This window comes from Lynx canadensis, chromosome A2, assembly GCF_007474595.2.
Source record: "Lynx canadensis isolate LIC74 chromosome A2, mLynCan4.pri.v2, whole genome shotgun sequence".
Classification (NCBI taxonomy): Eukaryota; Metazoa; Chordata; class Mammalia; order Carnivora; family Felidae; genus Lynx; species Lynx canadensis.
Window position 1 is genome coordinate 164,118 of NC_044304.2, and position 23,796 is coordinate 187,913.

Genomic DNA, 23,796 nt, shown 5'->3' on the forward strand with positions numbered 1-23,796 from the left:
AGGGAAGCCTCTGGACATCGCCGCCCCCCGCCCCCCCCCCCCGGCACCTTTTTCCTCCCTTTCCTGGCCTGAGTTGCGTGGCACTGGCCACCTTCTAATTATCTATGAAACGTAATGTTTACTGTGTTGACTGTCCCCTCTGCTTAACTGTTGGCCTGTGAGAATCAGTTCTGAATTCCAGCCCCTGATCAAGTGCTTAATGAAGATTTGTTGAATCAATGAATTGAATGAATGCAAAGAACACTCTGTCCTGGGCAGGTGGTGACAGGGTTGGGAGACGCACGCTGGTAGCCATCTGGCCCAGGGAGGAGTCTGTGGGAGGAAGGGGAGTTGTTGGGACCTGCGGACAGGGTCCCCAAGGCTCAGGAGGGGCCGGGACCCCCCCCCCCCACCGAGGCGACTCCCAGGTCCAGGCCTGCCTCTCCCACCCCCAGGCCTGGTGGGTCCTCAGGCTGGGCCACAGTCCGCCTCCCTCCCGCTCTCAGCCACAAGCCCTGGGGCTCTGGCGGCCTGCCCAGACTGACATGCTCCCGGGGTGAGCATAAAAGATCCCCCTTCAACTGGAGCACACATCTGCCCGGGGCGGGCCGCAGCCTGGCACTGCCAACCCTACTGCCCATCTTCTCGCCACCACCTCAGGACAGAGAGCAGCCCTGCCCGCCCACCCGCCTGGCCGTAGGTCTGGCCACAGGCAAGGTGGCAGTGACCCCAGGGAGGCCAGGCCTGCCTCATGGAAGCACCGGGGTCCCCGGGGCTCGAGGCAGCCTGGTGGGGGCTCAAGATGGCCCGGCTCAGTCCCTCTCTCAATCACCAGTGAGCACCCACCGTGTTCAGGGACAGTTACATCTCTGCTCTCATGGACCCAACATCCCAGCAGGTGGATGGGCCCACGGAACAGTGCTATGAAGGCTGGAGGCTCCCGGAGGCCAGGACGTGCCTTCTCCTCTCTGTCTCTCTCCATCACCTGCCTCTCAGGACGCCTCTCCCCCACTCTGGTTGAGCCCAGCTAGGGACGAGGGCCTAGGGGCTAGGGACCAGGGGCTAGGGCCTGTGCTCCCATGTCACTTAACACCAAGTAAGTCCCCAACCTGGCTCCTGGTCCCGGCACAGAGCCTCAGGTGTCCCCCCAGAGGTGGGGGCTGGGCCCAAGAGGCAGAGAAATGGGGCAGTCGGGTGGGACTCCCATGTGGGCATCAGTGGGAAGTGGGCAGGGACTCTGAGTTCCCCTCTATGATCCTGGGACCCACCAGCCTTACAGGAGATCCCAGCCCTCCATTGGATTTTAGGGGGTAGGTGCCAACACCAATGGGTGGCTCTTCCCGTTGGCCACAGTTTTCTTCACACGCAGGAGGCGAGAAAGACCTGGAGACTGGCCGCATGGACCCCGTTTTGCCCCTCCGCACACAACACACTCCCACGGGTCTTTCCAGGGCCCTCGAATTACAAAGCCAAGGCCCTTCTGGCCTTTAACAACATCCTTCTTCTTACGGAAATTCTCACTTACAGAAAGGAAGGAGGCTGGCACGGGGGCGGTCTCGCTTCCCTGCGCCTGGCTGTGGCCTCCAGGCGGGTGAACCCTGCGCGCGGGGAAGATCCCTTGCGAAGGTGGAGCGCGGAGGAGGCTCTGGTCCCCGGGGCTGGGCTCAGTGACCTTGGACGTGTCCTTCCGCCTCGCGGGCCTCAGTTTCCCTTTCTGGAACGAGGCCTGAGCAGGTCTCCAAGGCCTCAGGCCGCGTGCCCTTGGGCGGTCACCGACCCCGCGGCCTCAGTTTCCCCGGCGCGGGGGTCTGGGCGCGGCGCGCCGGGAGGGGGCGCGGGCAGAGGCGGGGCCCCCAACCCGCCCCTGCCCCTGCCCCTCCCCGGGGCCCCGCCCCCGCGGCCCCGCCCCAGCCCCCCGCCTCCCCCCCCTCCCTCGGGCTCGGGCCGGCGGCGGCGGCGGCGGCTCCGCTCCGCACTGCCCGGCGCCGCCTCGCCATGGACGCGCGCGGGGGCGGCGGGCGGCCCGGGTAGCCCGGCGCGACCCCCGCGTCGGGCCGCCGCCGCCCGCCGCCCGCGCCCCCCCATCCGCAACCCCGCCGCCGCCGCCGCCCTCCCCCCCCGGCCCCGGGCCTGCGCCCCCCCAGCAGCCGGCCGGCCGAGGCGGCGCCCCCGGAGCGACGGACGAGAGCGGCCCGCGGGCCCGGCTCCGCAGCCGCGACAGCTCGTGCGGCCGCCCGGGCACCCCGGGCGCGGCGAGCACCGCCAAGGGCAGCCCGAACGGCGAGTGCGGGCGCGGCGAGCCGCAGTGCAGCCCCGCGGCACCCGAGGGCCCGGCGCGGGGGTCCAAGGTGTCGTTCTCGTGCCGCGGGGCGGGCGCGGGGCCGGGGCCGGCGGATGAGGCGGGCAGCGAGGAGGCGGGCCCCGCGGGGGAGCCGCGCGGCAGCCAGGCCAGCTTCATGCAGCGGCAGTTCGGCGCGCTCCTGCAGCCCGGCGTCAACAAGTTCTCGCTGCGGATGTTCGGCAGCCAGAAGGCCGTGGAGCGCGAGCAGGAGCGCGTCAAGTCGGCGGGGGCCTGGATCATCCACCCGTACAGCGACTTCAGGTGTGGCCCCGGCGGGCGCCGAGGGGGGCGCCGTCCTTGGAGCACCTCGGGGAGGGCGGGGCTGCGCGCCCCGTGGGTGACCTCGGGGCCCCTCGGTGACCTCGGGCGCGTCCGAGACCCGCCCCGTGATGGCCTGGGCGCGCGAGACTCCGCCCTGGGGCAGGGGTGGGGGTGGGGGGGCTCTGGGAAGCGCGCGCAGGCTCCCGCGGTGACCCCTGAGCGCCCCCTCCCACGCGCCCTGACATCCCCATCCCTGCGGGATGGGCGCGCGTCATGAGCCGCAGGACCAGGGTCTGAGCGCGGAGGGGCGGAGAGGACGAATAGAGGGGAACGTGGGCGCAGGGGAGGCGGCAGAGCGGAAGGAAGGAGGAAGGAAGGGCGCCCGGGAAGGACGTGCCTGGGAGAGGCCGGCGGAGAAGGGGTTAAGCGAACGTGGCTCGCTCCCAAGGTCTCCACCTGCGCCCCACAGCTCAGGGAGGCGCGTTCCGGTCCGCGGGCCCGGGTATTGCGCGAGGAGAGGGCGCTGAGCGTGCTGGGGTCCCCAGGCTGTGTTCTCTGAGCCGCAGCAGCCGGAGCCACTGGGTGGCGTGCCCATGTGTCAGTGGGTGTGTAGACGTTGTCTGTGTTCAGGCGGTTGATAGGTGCAGAGGCTCAGAGCAAGGCCCAGCGCAGGGTCACGGCTGAGTATGTTTGTGGTTCTCGTTCCTGGGTGCGCGCCCTGTGGCCTGCAAGCGTGAAGCGTGCATATCACTGCAGGCTATGTGTGTGATGGGGAGCATGTGACTGCAGGGGGCGTGGGCCGAGCGATCTAGGGGGCAGGCGGGTCCCTAGGGGTGTGTGTGTGTGTGTGTGTGTGTGTGTGTGTGTGTGTGTGTGTGAAGTTAAGTGGCCGTCAGGGAGGTGTGACTTGGCACGCAGAGGGTCTCCACGGGGCCGAATCCCAGGGCGGGCGCGGCTTCAGCACCACGGACAGCGGCCCAAGGCGCTCTCGGAACCAAGCTCTGGGTCCTGCCCGGAGCCTGAGCCCCTCGCCCCCACCCGGGAACTTGTTCCGCGCTTGCTCCCGGATGTCCGGAGCTGGAAAAGGGGGCTGTGGGGTTCTCCCCTGTTCTGACCCTTCCGCAGCTCCAGGGCTCGACAGCTGAGGAAACTGAGGCCCCAGGGGCGCACAAGTCAGGGATAGAGACTGGGATTCCACCTGCCTACTCTTCAGACCTTCCCTGGGGGGTAAAGACACCCGTGACCAATGGCTTGAGTTCTGGGAGAGGCCACGGGTGGGGCGACCTGGGGTGTCCGAATGAGGTGCGTCTGGATGGTCCTGACCTGCACAGGGGCTCCCCATTCCGTGCAGGTGGTCCAGGCTGGGCGAACTTGGGTCAGTGTTTCTGCTCACGTTCCAGCGACCTGGCCAGCTGGCTGGGAAGGGACATCAGGGACATGGGGGGGGGGGCAGGGGAAGGTGCCTGCAGAAAGTAGCCATTGCCCTGGGTCTTCTCCAGCACGTCTGCCTGCAGCCAACCTCCCCCCCCCCCTCCAACCACCTGCCCACTGCCAGCGGTGGGGGACCCTGGGCTTCCTCTTGGCTGCAGAAGGGGCGGCTTACAGCCTGGGGGGAGGGGATGCCAGGGGGAGGAGCTGGGCTTCCCGGTGCTTGTGCCACTTGGAGCGTGGTCACCTGTGAGGATCTGGGCAGGCCACGTGGTCTGGGCTGGGCAGATAAGCTGTAAAATAGGGTTGAGCAAGCAGGGGGATGGGGACTAGGGGAGACACTGTCAAATTGAAAACAGGATATTTCCAATCTGGGATGCCGTGGGGCCTCTACAGCCCCCCATGTCTTAGTGGAGGGCTGATTCAGTATGGACACAGGCCCCAAGCTTCCTGAGGCTCCCTGGGCGGCCCAGGTGCCATGGCAGCGCCTTACTAATACTGATTCAGTCATGTCAGCTGTAAAGTGGGAAGGGCACAGAGAAGTTAAGTCACCTGCCCAAAGCTACACAATGAATCGGGCCAAACTGGGGGTTCGCACCTGGGCAGGCTGGTAGCCCAGCCTCTGGCCGCGTCCCATCCAGACCGGGAAGACACGGGAAGGGAAAGGCTTGCTGGAGACTGTTCGAGATATCGGGGTACCCGAAGGCGGGCTGCAGATCATTGCTATGCTTCTATGCGTGTGTGAGCTTTTGTGAAACTGCTCACGGAGCAAAAGGCGGAGGAGCCTTTCTGGGTCCGCTTTTCCACACTTGCCCCCTTGAAATCTGACCCGACGGTGCCTGCGTCCACACACTGTGCAGGCTCTAAAGCGGAAAGAGATTCTGAGGTGCAGGCTCCCACGCCAGCCCCCACGCCTGCCCAAGACCAGGGTGTCTCCACTTCCCTGAGCTCTCGCTGTTGCTTGCCTGTGAGGCCCTTCCCGTGCCCATCGGCCCGGCCCCCACCTGGCACGGAGAACGGGACGACGGGTGTCCGCTGAACTGGAGCCGCCCTGGCACCGCCTCGTGCGCAAGCGGGCATACACCTTCCAGGGCGTGGGGTGCTTGTGGAGGCCTCGAGGAGGGGGAGCTCTTGACACGTGGGAGTGGACAGAGGAAGGTGTCCGGGAGGAGAGAGCGTCCGGGGGAAAGGCCAGAAGGCAGCCGTCTGCAGAGGGCCCCGTGCTGCCTGCGGCTGGGCTCGCGTGCTCTCTGGGCCTCCCGCCTTGGTTTCCCCAAACGTGAGAGGCGGTGGTGTGGGCAAACGGGGGTGTGTGACTTTCTGTGCCATTCCGGCCCCTCCCCCTGCTTCCCTGGAACGACCAGCCTTGGCACACGCTGTCCCCTTCCCCACCCCTGCCCGCACCCCAGCTCTGACCCACTGCCGCCTTGTCTCACGGACGCGCTGCCGGCACACCCCGACGCGGCCATTTCCACTTCATGTTGCTGGCCTGCCTGCCCCTCAGCGCCTGCCGTGGGCCTGAGGGCCCGTGAGGTCCCTGTCACGTCTGGGGTCTCAGGTGTTTGCGAGCTCGCTGAGCTCACACAGGCGCTCCGTGGTGCCCATCCCGGGGCTGCGATGGACCAGCCCAACCCCTCCTGAGGCTGTTTCTCCGCGCGGAAACCGGGCATGTGGGAGGCACCAGGGCCAGGACGGAGAAGCCCCGGGACCTGTTCCAGAGGGGCTCGCAGGGGGCAGGGGTGGGGGGAGAGGGGGAGCAGGCGGAGAAACAGGTCCAAGGGACAGAGGGAACAGTTTGGGCTTGGGAGGCTTGGTGTTCCTTCTGGGCACCCTGAGGTCCGTGCCCGAACGGGACCAGGTGTCAGAACAAGAGTGCGAGGCAGGGGGGCAGCCACAGGGCCGGTGTGGAGGGCCACAGTCACAGCCGGCACCTCACCAAGTCCCCTCCCCTCCAAAAACACGAGAAAATAAGTACAGTTAATTCCTGTTCCTTTCACCTGGACCAGCACTGATTCCAGAGGGCAACAGGCCCCACGTGTGTGAAGCTCATGGGGGAACAGTGGGTGGGCAGGGGGACCCCAGCAAGGGTGGCCCCTGTGGGGCCCGGCTGGGACCTGCAGAGACGACCATCACTCATTCTGGGTTGTTCTCCCCCACCGCCTCCTCATGTGGTTGTCACTCTGGTAACTGAGGCAGCCCCGGGGCCCGGGCGCCCGGGCAGGTCTGGAAAGTTTGGGCGAGTGGCTTTCAACTTGCTCCTGTCTGTAAGTGCCTCTGAGGTCTGATCTGAGTCTCTGCCGCTGCTGCTGACTTTCCTGCAATGATCCCCAGTTGTCTACCGCGGGGAGGCCCCGTGTGAGGGGAAGAGAGGAGTCCTTTCCTGCCCCTCAGAGGCATTTAGACAAAGCCGGGACCAGTGGACGCTGACCTGTGTCTGTGTCACGTCCTCTGGGGTCCCCGGGGGACTGGGCCGGTGGAGGGGCTGGTCTGAAGCACCGGATGGGACTGGAGGCCCCTGTCTCCTACCCCAGATGGCCTGGCGGATCCGAGGGAGATCAGTGTGGGAGCACTGTCTGCAAATCCCCGCATTAACTCACGGGAATAAATCCTGCATTATCCGGGGAGTGGGGGGGGGGGGGCGGGGGCAGGGGTGAGACGAGGGTTTCCCTGGCTCCAGACCCAGCACGGAGGCACGTGGGGTGGGGACAGGGGACAAACCCAGCTCCCCAGGTGAGGGTTGAGGCCCAGGGCCCACCTGGTGGAAGGAAGGAAGCTCCATGATCCACATGAAGGGTGAGAGGCCATCTGTGGCCGAGGTCCCCCTCCTCTCTCCAGGGGACTCCTGCCAGAATTTGGAATCTCTGGTCCCTGCTTTAAAAAGCTCATGTCTCCAACCCCCTTGCTCCAACATCATGGGGACTGGGCCTCCTCAGACCAGACCCTGCTTCGCTTTTCCCCGTCAAGAAGCCGGCCCCAAGTCCAGCCACCACAGGCCATCCCATCTCCCTCCTGCCCCCTTCCTAACCTCCCCACTGCCAGCATGGGCCTCTCAAGGTACATTTGTCCGTCTTTCCCTCTCACTTACGGCCTCCCAAGGGCCTGCAGAACCCAGCTCCTGCCCTCAGCCGTTTCCTTTCGTGCCTACTCTAGCACCAGGCCACCTGGGCAGCCTTGAGAGGGGAAACCCCAGTGCAGCCACAGGACCTTTGCACTTGCTGCCTCCTCTGTGTGGGGCGCAGGGTCCCCTGAACTCTGTCAAGCGGCTACTTCTCCATTGTCTGCCCAAGTGCCATGCCCTCTGAGAAGCCCTCCCCACCCACTCTGAAGCATCCCACTCACTTATCTGTTGGTGTGGAATGTCTGTCTCCCCCACCCAGCCTGGGGCTCTGAGGGAGAGCTGGGTCTGTGTGGTCGCCAACTGTCCTCCCAGCCTGGCACACACCCTGCCCCCACAGCCTGCCCAGGCCCGGGCTCACCCAGGAATCCGCTGATCTTTCCGGGAGGTGTCTTCCTTTCCTAATCCCTGACACTCGACTCGGATTTGAAACTCCATAAGGGAGGGCTCCTGCCCGCCCTGGCCCTAATCCCTTCAGATTTGCCTGATTTGTAATTCCTGGACTGCTTCCTGCCAGGTTCTTAGTGCTGGGATCCTGCGGTGGGGTGGGGGGTGGCGGGCTGCCTTGGTTCAACAGCCCTTATCTGGCCTGGAAGTCTCTGCACCTGGGTTCTGTCCCTCAGCACTCGCCGTTCAGGGTGGGGGCCCCAGCTGAAGTCCCGTGCCCCTGTGGGTGCACGCGGGTGCATCTGGGACAGGGCTCCAGGACCTTCTCCCAGCGGCAGGGCACTGGAGCTGAGACGTCCTGGGCCTGGGGGCTGGGGGGCATGGCTGTCGAGCCCCGAGCTCCCTGGGAGACCCTGCATCGTCCCAGCGTCCCCGGGGCTGAGCCTGTGTCACTCAGCCAAGAAGGCCGCTGCCCTCCCGGGGCTGTGCTGGAGACAGAACCGAGGGATCCGGGTGCTCCCACAGAAGCAGGGGCCCCTCTGGGGCCTCATTGTTATTTGTCGGGGAAGGTTTTTTCTTTTAATGTTTATTTATTTATTTTGAGAGAGAGACAGAGAGACCGTGCGAGCAGGGAGGTGCAGAGAGAGAACAAATCCCAAGCAGGCTCCAAGCTGTCAGCCCCATGTGGGGCTCCATCTGACAAACCGTGAGATCATGACCTGAGCCAAAATCAAGAGTCGGACGCTTAGGGGCGCTTGGGTGGCTCAGTCGGTTAAGCGTCTGACTTTGGCTCAGGTCATGATCTCAGGGTTCGTGGGTTCGGGCCCCACATCGGGCTCTGTGCTGACAGCTCAGAGCCTGGAGCCTGTTTCAGATTCTGTGTCTCCCTCTCTCTCTCTCTCTCTTCCCTTCCTCCTGCTCATGCTCTGTCTCTCTCAAAAAATAAATAAACATTAACAAATATATATATATATATATATATATATATATATATATATATGGTGGGATGCTTAACCGACTGAGCCATGTTAGGGAAGATTTTAAAATATGGGATTTAATTACGGTCATTGAAGGCCCTGGGTAGCTAAAAGCTGACCGTGAGCCAGGCCTCTGCTGGCTGCCTGGGGAGGCCCTTGTAGTCCCTGGGCCCCAGTCCTGCTGGGGTGGCCCAGTGAGGGAGGGCTGCCAGGATTGGGCAGATGAGGCACTGAGGCTCAGAGGAGAATGGTTAGTCCCAGGCTGTGCGGCCCAGGAGGGAGGTCAGGGGAGGGGAAGGGGAGGGGCTTAGGGGGAAGACCGGGGTTCCTCTGTCCCCTGACCAGATCCTCTGCCCCAGTCCTTAGGTCCCCCTTGGTGGGTGTGTGCAGGGCCCTCTTCCTCCTCCTGTCCCCTTCCAGGGGACCAGGGGGCTGGTGAGGACAAGGGTCAGGGCCTCGGGCCCCTTTTGGGGCGTCCTGGTTGGAGCAGGTGGGGCACCCTAGTGATGGACCTGGGGATTGGGCCACTCTGCCCCAGAGCTGCTTCAGAGCCCCTGTCCAGCGCTCTGTCCTCTGTGGTCTGACTCCTCATTAGCCCAGGGGACACCATCCAACCTGGGAAGACAGCCCGGATAGAGCGACAGGACCAGGGATCGCTCCCCAGGGACCAGGGGCCGTGGACAGGGCTCCAGGCCTGCAGGAGGAAGGTTAGCCCTAGCCCTAAACAGGCGGGCAGTAGACAGAGGACAGGTCCCGAGGGCACCAGGCCTGGATCTCGGTTCTTTGCCCCCACTCCCTGGCGGGGCCACCTCTCTGGTCTGTCAGTGGGGAAGTGTGATGCTTGCTCCTACCCTCATCCCAGGAACAAAGGGAGAGAATGTCTGTGAAGAGTCACCTGTGAAGCCACCTTGCACTCTGGCCATTTAGGTTGTTTCTAGACTCCCCCTGGTGGTTTCTAACCGCCCCCCACCCATGGTTTCTAGGTCCTCTGGCCTTCTCAGTTACTCTTTCCCTCTTGCTCTGCCCCAGGCGTGTGCCGGAAGTGGGGGAGGGGGCAGGGCAGGCCTCAGTTCCCAGAGGGTGAGGGGTGGGACTACAGTGGAAGCGCTGGGAGGGAGGGTGGGGGGCAGGGGCAGCAGGCAGGTGGGGCCCCTCATCCGGCGCCCCACACCTTGCCTAGATTCAGGCAAAGAAAGGTCCTGAATTTTCAGCAGCCATTCGATTTTGCCCTTAATACTCACCCCCAGGGCACTCAGTCCTTTCAGCTCTCAAGGTCTTCAGGTCTTTGTCCCCATCCCCAGGCCCTCCCATCACAGCCCAGCCACGACCACCACCACCACCACCACCACCGAGAGGAGGCTCCCGCTGCAGGTGTGGGTGGGACAGGCTCGTGGAGGGCCCTCGCAGGCTGCCACTCCCCGGCCCCTTTCTCCCCGATGGAGAGAAGAGTGGGGGTCCCAGGGGCTGTGGGACTGGCGCACGGCCGCACCCACCAGCAGCCCAGAGAACCGGGTGTCAGCCCGGGTCTGGCCGCTGCCACCGAGGTGTTAGACGTTGGGTGCCTTCCAGCCTTTGGCTCTCGAAGACTGAGCTACTGTGAACATCTTGGTACAAATTGCTTTTTAATTTTTCTCTCTTCCTCTTGGACAGTTTCCTTGGGATCGCTTCCCCGAAGTGGAGGGCCTGGGCCAGCCGGCACACACGGGGCTAACTGCTGTTCCCCGCAGCGCCGCCCAGAAAGGAGCTCCCAAAACACAGAGCTCACTGTGGCCAAGCCAGTCTGCAGCCTTCGGCTTTGCTTCAAGTTTTTTCTTTTTTTTTAAGTTTACTTATTTTGAGAGAACGAGCACATGTATTTCAGCCAGGCAGGGGCGGAGAGAGAGGAGAGAGAAGCTTAAGCAGGCTCCTCGCTGAGCATGGGGCCCAGAGCGGGGCCCAGTCCCAGGGCCCCAGGACCCTAACCTGAGCCGAAATCGAGAGCCCAACCGACTGAGCCACCCAGGCACCCCTGGGTCGTATGGCTTTTTATTCATTTGTGCTAATTCGGGCGAACGCTGCGGCCCACGGACCCCTCCTCTGCCCCTCCGGCTGGCCAGCCAGCAGGACGACCCAGGGAGCCGCAGCCTTTAGGGGCCTCTGGGGCCTGTCCCGCCCACAGGTGACAGAGCTTTCTCTAAGTGGATGTGGGGACCCCCACCGTGACGGGGAGGGCACTGGGCCCACGGCAGAGCCCTGCACAAACCTGTCTGGGAGAGTGACCACCTGGAGAGAGCTCACAGGGCCGACGCGATCCAGGGGTGGGCGTCTCTCTCTGCAGTACTCAGTAAGAGCAACTGAAAATAAGCGACTTTGTTCAAAATTCGAGACTCTCCTCTACCTGGATCTAGACAGGATGTGTGGACCCAGACCCCAGATCTGGGGCACCCGCTCATCACGGAGACCCCCAACCCATAGCCTCAGAGTTCTTTTTTTCTTTTATGTGACATAAAATTTGGCATTTAGTCATTTAAAAGTATACACTTGGATGGCATTAAGTACATTCACAATGTTGTGCAGCCATCACCACCATCCAAATCCAGAACTTTCTCATCTTCCCTAAAACTCCCCAACCCCCACGAGCCCCCCTCCTGTCCGTGGATGAGCCCGTTCTGGACGTTTCACACACGCGGACTCACACCCCACGCGGTCTGTTGTGTCGCGTTCCCTCCCTGAGCGTCGCATGTTCAGAGTCCGTCCGCGCGGGCGGGGGGGGGGCGCCTCGCTCCTGCTCGCGGCCGAGGGATGTGCGCGTGCGCGGGGAACACGGTCGTCTGTGGACGTGCGCGTGCGCGGTGGACACGCTCATCCGTGGATGTGCGCCTGCGTGGTGGATGCACCTGAGGGGCGTGCGCGTGAGCGGTGGCCACGTTGTGTGAATCTGCTCCCCCACCGAAGTTTCCACCTTTGGCTTTTGTGAATCCTGTTCCTGCGAACACGCATGCGCAGTTATCCTTAGGTTCCTGTTTTCAGTTCCACCTAGGAGTGGAATTGATGGGTAAGACCATGATTCTATCTTTTTTTTTTTTAAGCTTATTTATTTATTTTGAGAGACAGAGCGAGAGCAGGGGCGGGGAACAGAGAGAGAGTCCCAGGCAGGCTCCTCGATGTTAGTGCAGAGCCCGACTAGAGGCTCGGTCTCATGAGCCATAAGATCATGACCTGAGCCAAAAGCAAGAGTCAGACACTCAACCGACTGAGCCACCCAGGCGCCCCGCTACTGTCTGGACTTTTGAGGACCTAACAGAACAGTTTTTCCTTGGAGTAGTTTTGATTTGCATTTTCTCCATCGCTGCTGTGCTGGGCATCTGTCCACGTGGCCCTTCTGAACCTGTGTGTCCTCATGCTTTGTTCAGAACACCAAGCCCAGCCACCAGCAGATGTCCCTTGAGTGGACAGGCCTTTCCCTGAACGTGCTTCCCGGGTGGAGTGTGGAATCGGCCTCAGGGACTTGGGAGTGGAATCCGCCAGTCAGCACTTTTTCAGGAGAGTTTGTCACATGAAATGTCCTCTCTCCGCCTCTCGCAGCCACCCACCTCCAGCCTGGGGGGGCTAGGCCTCTTTCCCCTGCTTCCCGCCCCCCGGGGTGCTGCCTGAGATGCAAGTTGGGCCAAGAGCCCCTTCTGGTGCCTCACTCGAAGCCCTGCTACTCAGGACAGTGTGCGCCCTGCATGCCCCGCCCCCATCCCGCACCCCAGGCCCCGTTGTCCCCCACTGTGCCTGTCCCCCCTTGCATGCCCACCGCCCCTTCCTCCAAAGCCCCCTACTCCCTGCCACCCCAGCTCCTCCTTGCTTGTCTCCCCTTTTCTTTCTCACACGGAATAGTTTTGTGGACACTGACCCTGTGTCTTGCACATTGAACTTTTTTGGTCATGGGAAAGTTTTAACCAATTTGGGGGGCACCTTTTGGGCTCTGCCAGGTCTCCTGCTTTTTTTTTTTTTTTTTTTTAATTTTTTTTTTTTCAACGTTTATTTATTTTTTGGGACAGAGAGAGACAGAGCATGAACGGGGGAGGGGCAGAGAGAGAGGGAGACACAGAATCGGAAACATGCTCCAGGCTCTGAGCCATCAGCCCAGAGCCCGACGCGGGGCTCGAACTCACCGACCGCGAGATCGTGACCTGGCTGAAGTCGGACGCTTAACCGACTGCGCCACCCAGGCGCCCCATCTTTTTTTTTTTTAATTAAAAGAATATTTATTTTTGAGAGAGAGAGAGAGACAGCACGCAAGCAAGCAAGGGAGGGGCAGAGAGAGAGGGAGACACCGAATCCCAAGCAGGCTCCAGGCTCTGAGCTGTCAGCACACAAATTGATGGGGGGCCTGAAGTCACGAACTGGGAGATGGTGACCTAAGCCCAAGTGGGAAGCTCCACCAACTGAGCCACTCGCGCCCCTCTCCAGTTTCTTTAAGGAGGGAAGGTCGTGGGCCGGCTAGAGGGACCCAGGCTGTGGGGGCCCGGCGGGCAGTGGGGGTCATCAGGGGGTGGGAGGGCTTCCTGGAGTTGGGGTACACACTGTGATTCGAGGCCCAAGTCTTAGCCTGGAGGAGGCGGGATCCGGGCCGGCCCTCGAAGGCGCGCGTGTGCTTGCGCGCGCCGCGGTGGGGACAGCGTGCCCCGCAGCTGCGTGCCGCGTGGGCCGAGGCCTGGCGGCGTGACGGCCCACGCTTCGCCCCCAGGTTCTACTGGGACTTCACCATGTTGCTCTTCATGGTGGGAAACCTCATCATCATACCTGTGGGCATCACCTTCTTCAAGGATGAGACCACCGCCCCGTGGATCGTGTTCAACGTGGTCTCGGACACGTTCTTCCTCATGGACCTGGTGCTGAACTTCCGCACGGGCATCGTGATCGAGGACAACACGGAGATCATCCTGGACCCCGAGAAGATCAAGAAGAAGTACCTGCGCACGTGGTTCGTGGTGGACTTCGTGTCTTCCATCCCCGTGGACTACATCTTCCTCATCGTGGAGAAGGGCATCGACTCCGAGGTCTACAAGACGGCGCGCGCGCTGCGCATCGTGCGCTTCACCAAGATCCTCAGCCTCCTGCGGCTGCTGCGGCTGTCGCGCCTCATCCGCTACATCCACCAGTGGGAGGAGGTGAGCGCCGGGCCCGCGGGCGGGTGCTGCGGGCAGGTGCGGGCAGGGGAGGCTCGGGGAGGGGCTGCGAGGGGCAGGGTCGGGGGGGGGGGGGGGCCGCAGGCGGGGCCCTCCACGCATTCGCGCGCCCCCGCCCCCCCCCCCCCGCTTCATTCTGCCCTGGGAAGGGGGGATCCCGCCCCCCGCCCCCACTGGCGGCAGCGAAAACAGGCCCAGAGGAGCGAGGTCACGCCCCCTCGGCCCCGAGTGAGCCGCTTCTGGACTGTCCTCCAGCCCGCTGCCGCCGATATCGCCCCCAGTTTCTGGGGCCGCGGCAAGGCTCCGGGGGGGCGGGGGGGGGGCGGCGGCCGCGGGTGGGGACGGGGTGGGAGGGGACCCGCGCCACGCGCTCTCGTCAACCCGGAGGGCAACGGGCTGGGGGGTGGGGTTAGAGCTTGCGGTGAGGCGGGGACGCCCGTCGCAGGTCTCGGGGGCTGGGGGTCCGGGCACGGGGGGGGGGGGGGGGGGGGGGGGGCGTCTTCCTCCCACCGCCCTGGTGGGTGAGAGGCGGCGGGCGGGGGACCCTCACGCCGCGCCCCGCCCGGCCCGCAGATCTTCCACATGACCTATGACCTGGCGAGCGCGGTGATGCGCATCTGCAACCTCATCAGCATGATGCTGCTGCTGTGTCACTGGGACGGCTGCCTGCAGTTCCTGGTCCCCATGCTGCAGGACTTCCCGCGGAACTGCTGGGTCTCCATCAACGGCATGGTGGTGAGCGCCCGGCCCACCGTGGCGCGCAGCCCCCGGACCCCGCCCACCCCAGTGCCCGCCTGGGTGCTCTGGTGACTCTGAGACCTTCAGACCCCAGCCGCCGGGAGGCGGCTTGTTGACCAGAGCGCCTAGGACAGCCTCTGGCACCACACACAGTGTCACCGACGTTTCCTCCGTGTCCACTGCTTACTTACACACACTATGTCGGAGAGGGCTTGTGGTACCCTAACCCTGAAGTGGGAAAGCAGTATCTTGGGCCGGAAGAGATGAGAACCCACCGAGGGAGGGCGCAAGCACCCGTGTGGATTCCTGGCGGAGACGCTGACCGTTAACAAGGGCGAGTCTCGGGGCCAGACGTGGGCCTAGATGGCAGGATGGGCGGGTGGGGCCCCTGAGGTCAAGGGACTCCCTGGGGTGGCGACCGCAGGCCCACCTGCCCCTCGTGGCTTTGCAGAACCACTCGTGGAGCGAGCTCTACTCCTTCGCGCTCTTCAAGGCCATGAGCCACATGCTGTGCATCGGGTACGGGCGGCAGGCCCCCGAGAGCATGACCGACATCTGGCTGACCATGCTGAGCATGATCGTGGGCGCCACGTGCTACGCCATGTTCATCGGCCACGCCACCGCCCTCATCCAGTCGCTGGACTCCTCTCGGCGCCAGTACCAGGAGAAGGTCTGAGGGCAGGCAGAGTCTGGAGGTCTGGGGGGCCCACCCTGCTGTCCCCCAGCTCCCTGTGTCGTGCCTAGGACAGGGGCCGGCAGGGAATGTGGGGGCTGAGGACCCTAGAGGGGTCCGTGGCTGCGATTAGGGGCAGTTAGAAGGTCCCCAAGACAGTGAGGAAGCTCGGGGCCCTTTAGGAGGAGGGCAGTCCGGAGCCTGGGTGGGAGACATGGTGGGAAGGGTTGAGGGGGACACAAGCTGAGGATAGGGTGGGAGCTGCGGTGGGGGGGTGGGGGAGGTCCCAACGGAGCAGGGCCAGTCCATGGCGCATCAGGGAGCCCCTGGGGGCTGCCTAGGAGGCGGGGCTCACCCCAGGGGACTCTGGGCCAGCGTGGGCGAGGCCAGAGCAGGGAAGCACAGAGAGGAGTCCAGGAATCCTGGGGTCGCTTGAGGACGTGCTGGGTGACTGAACCCACGGAGGAGGCTCCTGGGGGAGCAAAAGGATGTCTGGCCCCTCGGACCTGGCCTCTGGGCGGGGGCAGCCCCCCTCTGGGGGGGTGGCGCCAGGGCCCCCGGAGGGGGGCAGGAGGGGCCAAGGGGAGTGGGCAGAGGCCCCGTGTGCTGGCCCTTTCTCGAGTTCTGCCTCGAGCTGCACCCTGCCTCAGTGTCCCCCTTCAATGCCGAGGTGTGCTCGGCTCTCCGGGACACAGCCCCGTCCGTCCTGCACTGCTGCCTAGTGGCCGGTCCTGGCTGGGCAGCCCCACGGCAGCGCCGGCTGGGTCGGCCGGGTCAGCTGGGCCTGGTGCCAGGCGCCCCGGCTGTCCGGAAGCCACGGGTCTCACACCCAAACATGAGCTGGTGCTGCCACCCGCCTGGCATCACGGGTTCCGCTGAGCTCAGGGCAGCTGTGTCCGGGTGGAGCCGGGGCGGAAACGGGGCTGGGGGCACCCTGGGAGCACCATCCTGGGGACAGCAGGGCCTGGCACCCGTCTAGTGCCCACAGCCCCGCCCTGCTCAGGAGGGGCTGAGCCGGTGGTTTCTGGAAAGCTCTCTGGGGAGGGGAGGCAGGGCCACTGACCGATTCGGGAGCCTCTGGGATGGCTCCGGCATCCCGGGGGACCTGGGGAGTCTGGCCCAGCCCACTGTGAGGGCCTAGAGCCAAGCTGTCCCCCCACTTCTCGGGTCGGGGGGGGGTTCCCAGATAAAATCCAGGACACAAAGAGTAACTTACCTTCGCATAAGCACGTGCCAAATATTGCACGGGTACCGTTAAATATTTTTGCCGTTTATTTGAAACTCAGATTTAACTGGGCACCTCGTGTTGCCGTTGTTGAAGCTGGCAGGCGTGTCTGGGCTGCAGCAGGGGCCCCCGGAGGTGGCAGCCGCTGACCCGGGCCCCCCCTCCCCCCACTCACACAGTACAAGCAGGTGGAGCAGTACATGTCCTTCCACAAGCTGCCCGCCGACTTCCGCCAGAAGATCCACGACTACTACGAGCACCGCTACCAGGGCAAGATGTTCGACGAGGACAGCATCCTGGGAGAGCTCAACGGGCCCCTGCGGGAGGTGAGGCGGGGCCACGGGGCTGTCCCTGCTGCCAGGCCCTCCTTCCTGGGGTTGGGCGGCGGGGGGACTGGCCCGGCTGCAGCTAGACGTGTCCTCAGGCTCTGACCCTCAGCAGGTGCCCCTCTGTGAGTCTCCACGTGCTGCACCCCCACGATGCCCCTCGGCGCCCCAGACCCCGCTTCTGCAGAAGTCCTGGGTCCCCCACAGCCACTGCCTGATTCCCCTTACCCCGTCTGGGGTCCGAGCTGGACAGAGCGGGGGAGGCGGCCCGGAGCTGGCGAGCCCAGGGTGGTGGTCGGGCTTTGCTAAGCACAGGAGCCCTGCCGAGCACCAGCTTTGGGCGCCGGCTCTGCCGGGACAGCCCGTGTGACCTCTGGCGAAGTTCCTGGGGCAGCTGTAATCGGTTCCCGCCAGCTGGGCGGCTTCACACCCCAGAGATGTGTTCTTTCACATTCTGGAGCCTAGAAATCCGAGATCCAGGTGTGGCGGGGCCACGCCCCCTCCAGGGGCTCCGGGAGGGGGTCCTTCCTGCCTCTCCCGGCTCCTGGTGGGAGTCCTCGGTGTCCCTCGGCTTGTGGACACCTCTCCCCGATCTCTGCCTCTGCCGTTACATGGCCTCCTTCCCTGTGTCCCCCCTCCTCTCTCTCTCTCTTTTTTTTCAATGTTTATTTTTGAGACAGAGTGTGAGCAGGGGCGGGGCAGAGAGGGGGACAGAGGATCTGAAGCGGGCTCTGCGCTGACAGCAAGAGAGCCCATGTGGGGCTCGAACCCACAAACCGTGAGATCAAGAGTCGCATGCTCTACCCACCGAGCCAGCCAGGCGCCCCACAACGCAGTAGCTCTTAGTGTATTTAGAATTGTGCGGCATTACCCCCGTCTAACCCACAGCACCCTTGAACCCCAGGACACCGCTGGCGGCTAGTCGTCACTCCCCGTGCCACCCCCCAGCTCCTGGCAAGCCGTGTTCGATCACTATTTGCTCACACGGTTCCAAAGTCACATTTACAGAAACACGTATGTCCAGACAGTCTCTGGCTCCCGTCCTGACTTCCTCCTGCCACATCTCCCGTTTCCTTCTTCGACGCAAAACCAAGGCGTGGCCACCGCTCTCAGCTGCCTTCACTGGACCCTTCCGGCTGTGGGGGCCTCCAGGCACCGAGGCCCCAGGGTCCGCCCTCCTCTTTCCCCTGAGTTTCTGGCATGCACCTCTGGAATTTTGCTCATGTATTTGGGACGGGGCTGAGGGGTGAGGGGAGGGTCCAGTCCCTCTGGGCAGCCAGCCCCAAATGCACACGTGAGAGGGGCGTCTGGGCTCTTTATGTGATGAAAGGCTGTTTTGTGTTTCTCCTTCTGTGAACCGGCCATAGGTTGCGTTTGTATTTCTACAGAATTTTTTATCCTTTTGTCATCTTACAAATCCTTTATGTGTGGAGGACTTCATGTGACGCAAATCTGCACCCCAGTGGCTTTTAACTTTGCTTATTGAGTGTGTGTGTGTCTGTGTGTGTGTGTTGCCATGCGGGACTTTCATGCTCTATGAGTGCTTGCTGTACACAGCAGGTGTTAAATGTGTGCCTGCTGCACAGAGTGGGTGTGCAGTGGTCAGTGTCTATCTTCTGTACACAGCAGGCGCTCTGTGTGCCTCCTCCACACACTAGGTACTCAGCACCTAATTGCTGCACAGAGTAGGTGTTGAATACCTACTCTCTGTATACAGTAGGTGCACAGTACATGCTTGCTGTGCCACCCAACTGTGGGGGTTCACCCACACTTCCTTACAGCACTTCTGCAGTTCTGCTTGTTGGGCTCATCCTAGACTATCCCGTGGGGACGGGATGCGGGTTCATCTCCTGCTCTCGGGCTGAGACGTCTGGTTTGGCCTCGGAAGTTGTGGGGCAACCCTCAACTCGCTGCGTCGTGCTTGGGCACGTTTCTGGCCTCCCGGTGTCTCCCGCCGGCCCGCCTGCTCTGTGTGCCAAGCCCACACGGAGTCTGGAGGCTGCACAGCGTGTTTCAGTGTGCCGGGGGGGTCAGTCGCCCCTTCTGCTCTTCGGCACGAGCAGGCTTCGCTGCGATTTTTGCTCATTTGTTCTGAACGGCCTTGCGTAGCTTCAGTAACTAACAAGCAAACCTGATGGTGTTTTCTTTGGGAGCACGTTACGTGTGTGGATGAATAGGGAGAACGGTCGTCTTTCGTCCTCGTGACGGTGACGAGCTCTGCCTAATGACCGTGTGTTCAGCCTCCCACCGTGCCTTTCGGGGGGCTCTCCAAGCTCCCCTCATACAGGTGCGGACATTTCTTGACCTCGCGCCGTGCTGTTTACTTTGCTCTCTGTGCTGGTGTCAACGGGGTCTTCCCATGTGTTGTGTCTTCTTCCGAGTGGTTTTTGTTTGTATACGTAAAAGCTATTGAGTTTCCTTTTAAGGTTAAGCTTCCCTTTTTATTGAAATGTATCTTACAGAAAAAGTGCCCACGTCGTGAGGGCACACTGGACGGATGAGAGCGAGACCCTCGTGTACCCACTGCTTGGATTGAATGTGGAACATTTCCACCCCTCTCAGAGGTTCCTTGCCGGGGGTGACCATCACCCTGGTCTCTGCCACCACTGATTCATTTTACAGTTCTTGGGTTTTTGTGTCGATTTTTCCAATCGCTTGCTATTTTGACTCTTAATGTCGTAGTCGTACATGGAGTCTTTCGGATCTTCCAGGTCCGTCATATTAAAAGAGTAAAGAGATTTAGTGTCACTGTTTCTTTCCCAGTTCTCATGTCTCCGATTGCCTTTTTCTTGTCTAATTGCACTGGCCAGCATTGCTAATACAGCGTTAAATGGCAGGGTATCACTGCACATTTTTTTCTTGCTCTTGCCCCTGGCGGCAAAACCCTTCGATGTCTGCCCTGTAAGTAAGACGCCGGCTTTCAGCCCGAGTATTTGAAACTCCTTTCATGGGGCGCCTGGGTGGCTCAGTCGGTTGAGCGTCCGACTTCAACTCAGGTCACGATCTCGCGGTCCGTGAGTTCGAGCCCCGTGTCGGGCTCTGGGCTGATGGCTCAGAGCCTGGAGCCTGCTTCGGATTCTGTGTCTCCCTCTCTCTCTCTCTGCCCCTCCCCCATTCATGCTCTGTCTCTCTCTGTCTCAGAAATAAATAAACGTTAAAAAAAAAAATTAAAGCTCTTTTCATAGATGAAGAAACTGCGGGTCTGCAGGAGAGGCAGCCCCTAAGGGAGGGCGAGACGGGAACAAAAACCTGCGCCCTGTGTCACCCCCTGCTTCCTGCCCCTACAGGAGATCGTCAACTTCAACTGCCGGAAGCTGGTGGCCTCAATGCCACTGTTTGCCAACGCCGACCCCAACTTTGTCACGGCCATGCTGACCAAACTCAAATTCGAGGTCTTCCAGCCCGGTGACTACATCATCCGAGAAGGCACCATCGGCAAGAAGATGTACTTCATCCAGCACGGTGTGGTCAGCGTCCTCACCAAGGGCAACAAGGAGATGAAGCTCTCTGATGGCTCCTATTTTGGGGGTGAGCCGGGGACCAGGGGCTGGTGAGAGCTGGACCCCCTTCCTGGGGGTGGGGCAGGCGGGGAGCCTGCAGGGGTGATGCCGTGGGCGTCAGGAAGGACCTGCGGAAGGGCCCTAGGGGAGGAGGCGGGACTGAGCCCAGCCGCTGTGCGACCCCGGCGCGGGGGGGGGGGGGGGGGGGGGGGGGGCGGGGCTGGATGGGGGCCGGCGGGTGTGACCCGGAAGCTGAGGTCGTCTCCCTCGGCCGCGCGCGCGCAGAGATCTGCCTGCTGACGCGGGGCCGGCGCACGGCCAGCGTGCGCGCCGACACCTACTGCCGCCTCTACTCGCTGAGCGTGGACCACTTCAACGAGGTGCTGGAGGAGTACCCCATGATGCGGCGGGCCTTCGAGACTGTCGCCATCGACCGCCTGGACCGCATCGGTGAGGGGGCTGCTCTTGGCGGGGCGGGGCGGGGCGGCGGGGCATCCGGCGAGATAAGGCGGTGTGTCCCAGCTGACCGCAAGTCCCCTTGTAGTCCCCAGACCAGACTCTCTGACCTGCTTTGTCCCTTGGCCAAACATAGTCCTGGTTCCCCAGGAAAGAGCAAGTGCAGAGTGTTTCCAGTTGTGCAGTACTGCTCACTTGGCAGAGATTTGTGTGGCACCTGCAGCGTGCCAGGAGGTGTGGACGCTGGACCAAGAGGCTGGCTCGGAGGCCACCCTCGGGCTTATGTCACAGAGGAGGGGGTGGGGGTGGCAGGGCTTCTGCGCGATGCTGAGTAGAGGCCAGGCTGAGTAGCTGTTGTCAGGTAGAAAGGGACAAAGTACATTCTAGGAGTGAACACAGCATGTGCAAAGAAAGGCGGGGGGGGGGGGGGGGGGGGGGGGGGCCTGGAGCCCAGGGAGCTGGAGAAGCTGGGAGGTCGGGGAGGCAGGCAGGGACCAGGTACACGGGACCTACTGGGCTGCGGATGGGAGTTTGGACTGGGAGCAGTAGGGAGCCATGGATGATTCCGGGCAGGGGAGGGTAGCATACAGGAGAGAGATGGCAGCCTGGCCTCGGGTGTAGGGAGAGCCAGAGGGTAACCTCGGCAACGGTCGGGAGGTGGGGCCCTCAGCACTTGCTGCTGACTAGACACGCGAGTCAGAGAGGTGGTGGCCCCTGGTGCTATTTTTGGAAGTGAAGACAAGTGGGAAAGGACTGGGTGGAATGCAGCGGTGTTAGAGGAAAGACTTCCCAGCATACAGAAAGCATTCAATTCATGTTTGCGTACAACAGGCACTCAACAGTGTGCTCTATACATAGGTGCTCAGCATATCCGTGAGTGGCAGGTGCTTAGAGGTGTTTGCGATACACAGTAGTCTCTCGACATACGCTTGCTCCACACGGTGCGCACTTAGCACCCAGGCTGCGTACAGGCGAGTGCTCTAGGTGTGTTGCTGTATACTGCGGGTACTCAATACACGGATCACTGTACGTAGGAGGTACATTGCATGCTCGCTACGGTGTCTCATACCTGCTTTGTGTACACAGCAGGCACTTTAAGTGCTTGCTGTACACTGTGGGTGTGCAATACGTGTCTCCTGTATGCAAGAAGTTCCCCAGGCATGCTGGAGGTATACAGTAGGTGTCTCATGCCTGCTTTGCCTATGCAGTAAGTGCTCTAATGTGCTGGCTACACACAAGTACTTGATTAATACTGTATACAGTAGGTACTCCATACCTGCCTGTTACATACAGCAGCAGGTCATGCGTGCTTATTGTACACAGTAGGTGCTCAGTTTTGCTGGCTACACTACACACAGAAGACACTTGGTACCTATTTGCTGTAGGCAGGAGGGGCTCCATGCACGCTTGCTGTGTGGAGTGCTTACTTGTACGCGACGGTTTCTTGACGAGTGTGCCAGCTATATGTCGTAGGTGTCCGACACCTGCCCATGCTCTACGCTACACGCTCTCCGTGCGCTTGCTCTATACAGCAGGTGCTCCATACATGCCTGTCGTGCACAGCGGGCGCTCAGATTCTGGCCTAAGATGTGCAAAAGGTGCTCGGTGCGTGTCAGCTACAGCAGGTAGGTAGGTACGAGCGGGGGCGCGGTGCACACTGGCTGTGCCGAGTAGGCGCTGACAGCCTGACGCAGTGCACGCAGCGGTGTGCGCCCTGGATGGACAGAACAGGTGCCCAGTACCCGCGGACCCACTGCGGGAGGCGCGCCGCGGAGGCACACGCCCCCGGGCTGCAGCCCGCTGACGCCCCTGCCCCGCCCCCAGGCAAGAAGAACTCCATCCTGCTGCACAAGGTCCAACACGATCTCAACTCGGGCGTGTTCAACAACCAGGAGAACGCCATCATCCAAGAGATCGTCAAATACGACCGCGAGATGGTGCAGCAGGCAGAGCTGGGCCAGCGCGTGGGCCTCTTCCCGCCGCCGCCGCCGCCGCAGGTCACCTCGGCCATCGCCACGCTGCAGCAGGCCGTGGCCATGAGCTTCTGCCCGCAGGTGGCGCGCCCGCTCGTGGGGCCGCTGGCCCTTGGCTCGCCACGCCTCGTGCGCCGCCCGCCCCCGGGGCCCGGGCCCGGACAAGGGAAAGAGAACTAATAAGAAGAAGCAGATAGACGGGAAACGAGAAAGCCTGAAGTTAAACAGGGAGCGCCCGCCAGCCCCCGGGCGCCTCGGACCTCGCCCTACGGCGGCGCGCCCGGCTCCCCCGCCGCACCCCGCGCCGGACCCGCGCTGCCCGCGGCGCCGCCTGAGCCGCGCTCGCGCCCGCTGTCGGCCTCGCAGCCGTCGCTGCCCCACGGCGCGCCCGGCCCGGGCCCCGCGGCCTCCGCGCGTCCGGCCAGCAGCTCCACGCCGCGCTTGGGGCCGGCGCCCGCCACCCGAGCCGCCGCGCCCAGCCCGGACCGCAGGGACTCGGCCTCGCCCGGCGCCGCCGGCGGCCTCGACCCCCTGGACTCCGCGCGCTCGCGCCTCTCGTCCAACTTGTGACCTTCGCCGTGCCGCCCCGCGGGCCCAGGCGGGCCGGGGGCGGGGCCGTCACCCACACCAAAGCCATGCCATCGCGCGCTGCCCCGGCCGCCGTCGTCGTCGTCGGCCGCCCGCCCCAGAAGCCATAGAGGAGTCCTAGGTAGTTGTAGTCGGACGGGCGGGCCGGGGCGGCGCGGCAGCCCCCTCCGAGCCCCCGCCGTGCCCTTCATCGCCCTGCGCCCACCCACATCGTCCTTGCCCCCGGCGGCGGCCTCGCCTGAGTGCGTGCGAGGGGGCCCCCCTTCACCTCGGTGCCTCAGTTCCCCCAACTGTGAAGCGGGGACGGGGACGGCCCCGTGGCCGAAAGGAGATGGCTGTGGAGTCCTGCCCGCCCCCACCCTCGTAGGTGGCCCGTCCGATGAGGATTCTGTTTTTTAAGTGCAATACTTGGCCCGCCGGCTTCCCGCTGCCCCCATCGCGCTCACGCAATAACCGGCCCGGCCCCCCCCCCCCCCCCCCCCCCCCCGACCCCGTCCGCGCGCGCGCGCGGCCCGCGGTGACCTCCCCCCGGAGCGGGCACGCCCCGCCCCCTCCGGCGCCCAGGGGCGGGCAGTCCTGGCTGCGCCCGGGCGCGGGGGTCGGAGGTGAGGCCGGGCCGCCGTGATGAATGTACCGACGGGCCGAGGCAGCAGCGCCCCCGCCGCGCTCCACG

General features: G+C 63.2%; 1 protein-coding gene across 1 annotated transcript; it reads left to right on the forward strand.

The window, feature by feature from the left end:
• Positions 1–1,974: 1,974 nt before the first annotated feature.
• HCN2 (hyperpolarization activated cyclic nucleotide gated potassium and sodium channel 2) lies at positions 1,975–23,647 on the forward strand. Its single transcript, XM_030297588.1, is given in 9 exon segments — positions 1,975–2,026; positions 2,029–2,581; positions 13,203–13,626; positions 14,218–14,379; positions 14,834–15,052; positions 16,460–16,606; positions 19,894–20,134; positions 20,392–20,556; positions 22,387–23,647. Coding segments are annotated over 9 exon segments (2,682 nt in total). The 3' UTR covers positions 23,106–23,647.
• Positions 23,648–23,796: the final 149 nt, after the last annotated feature.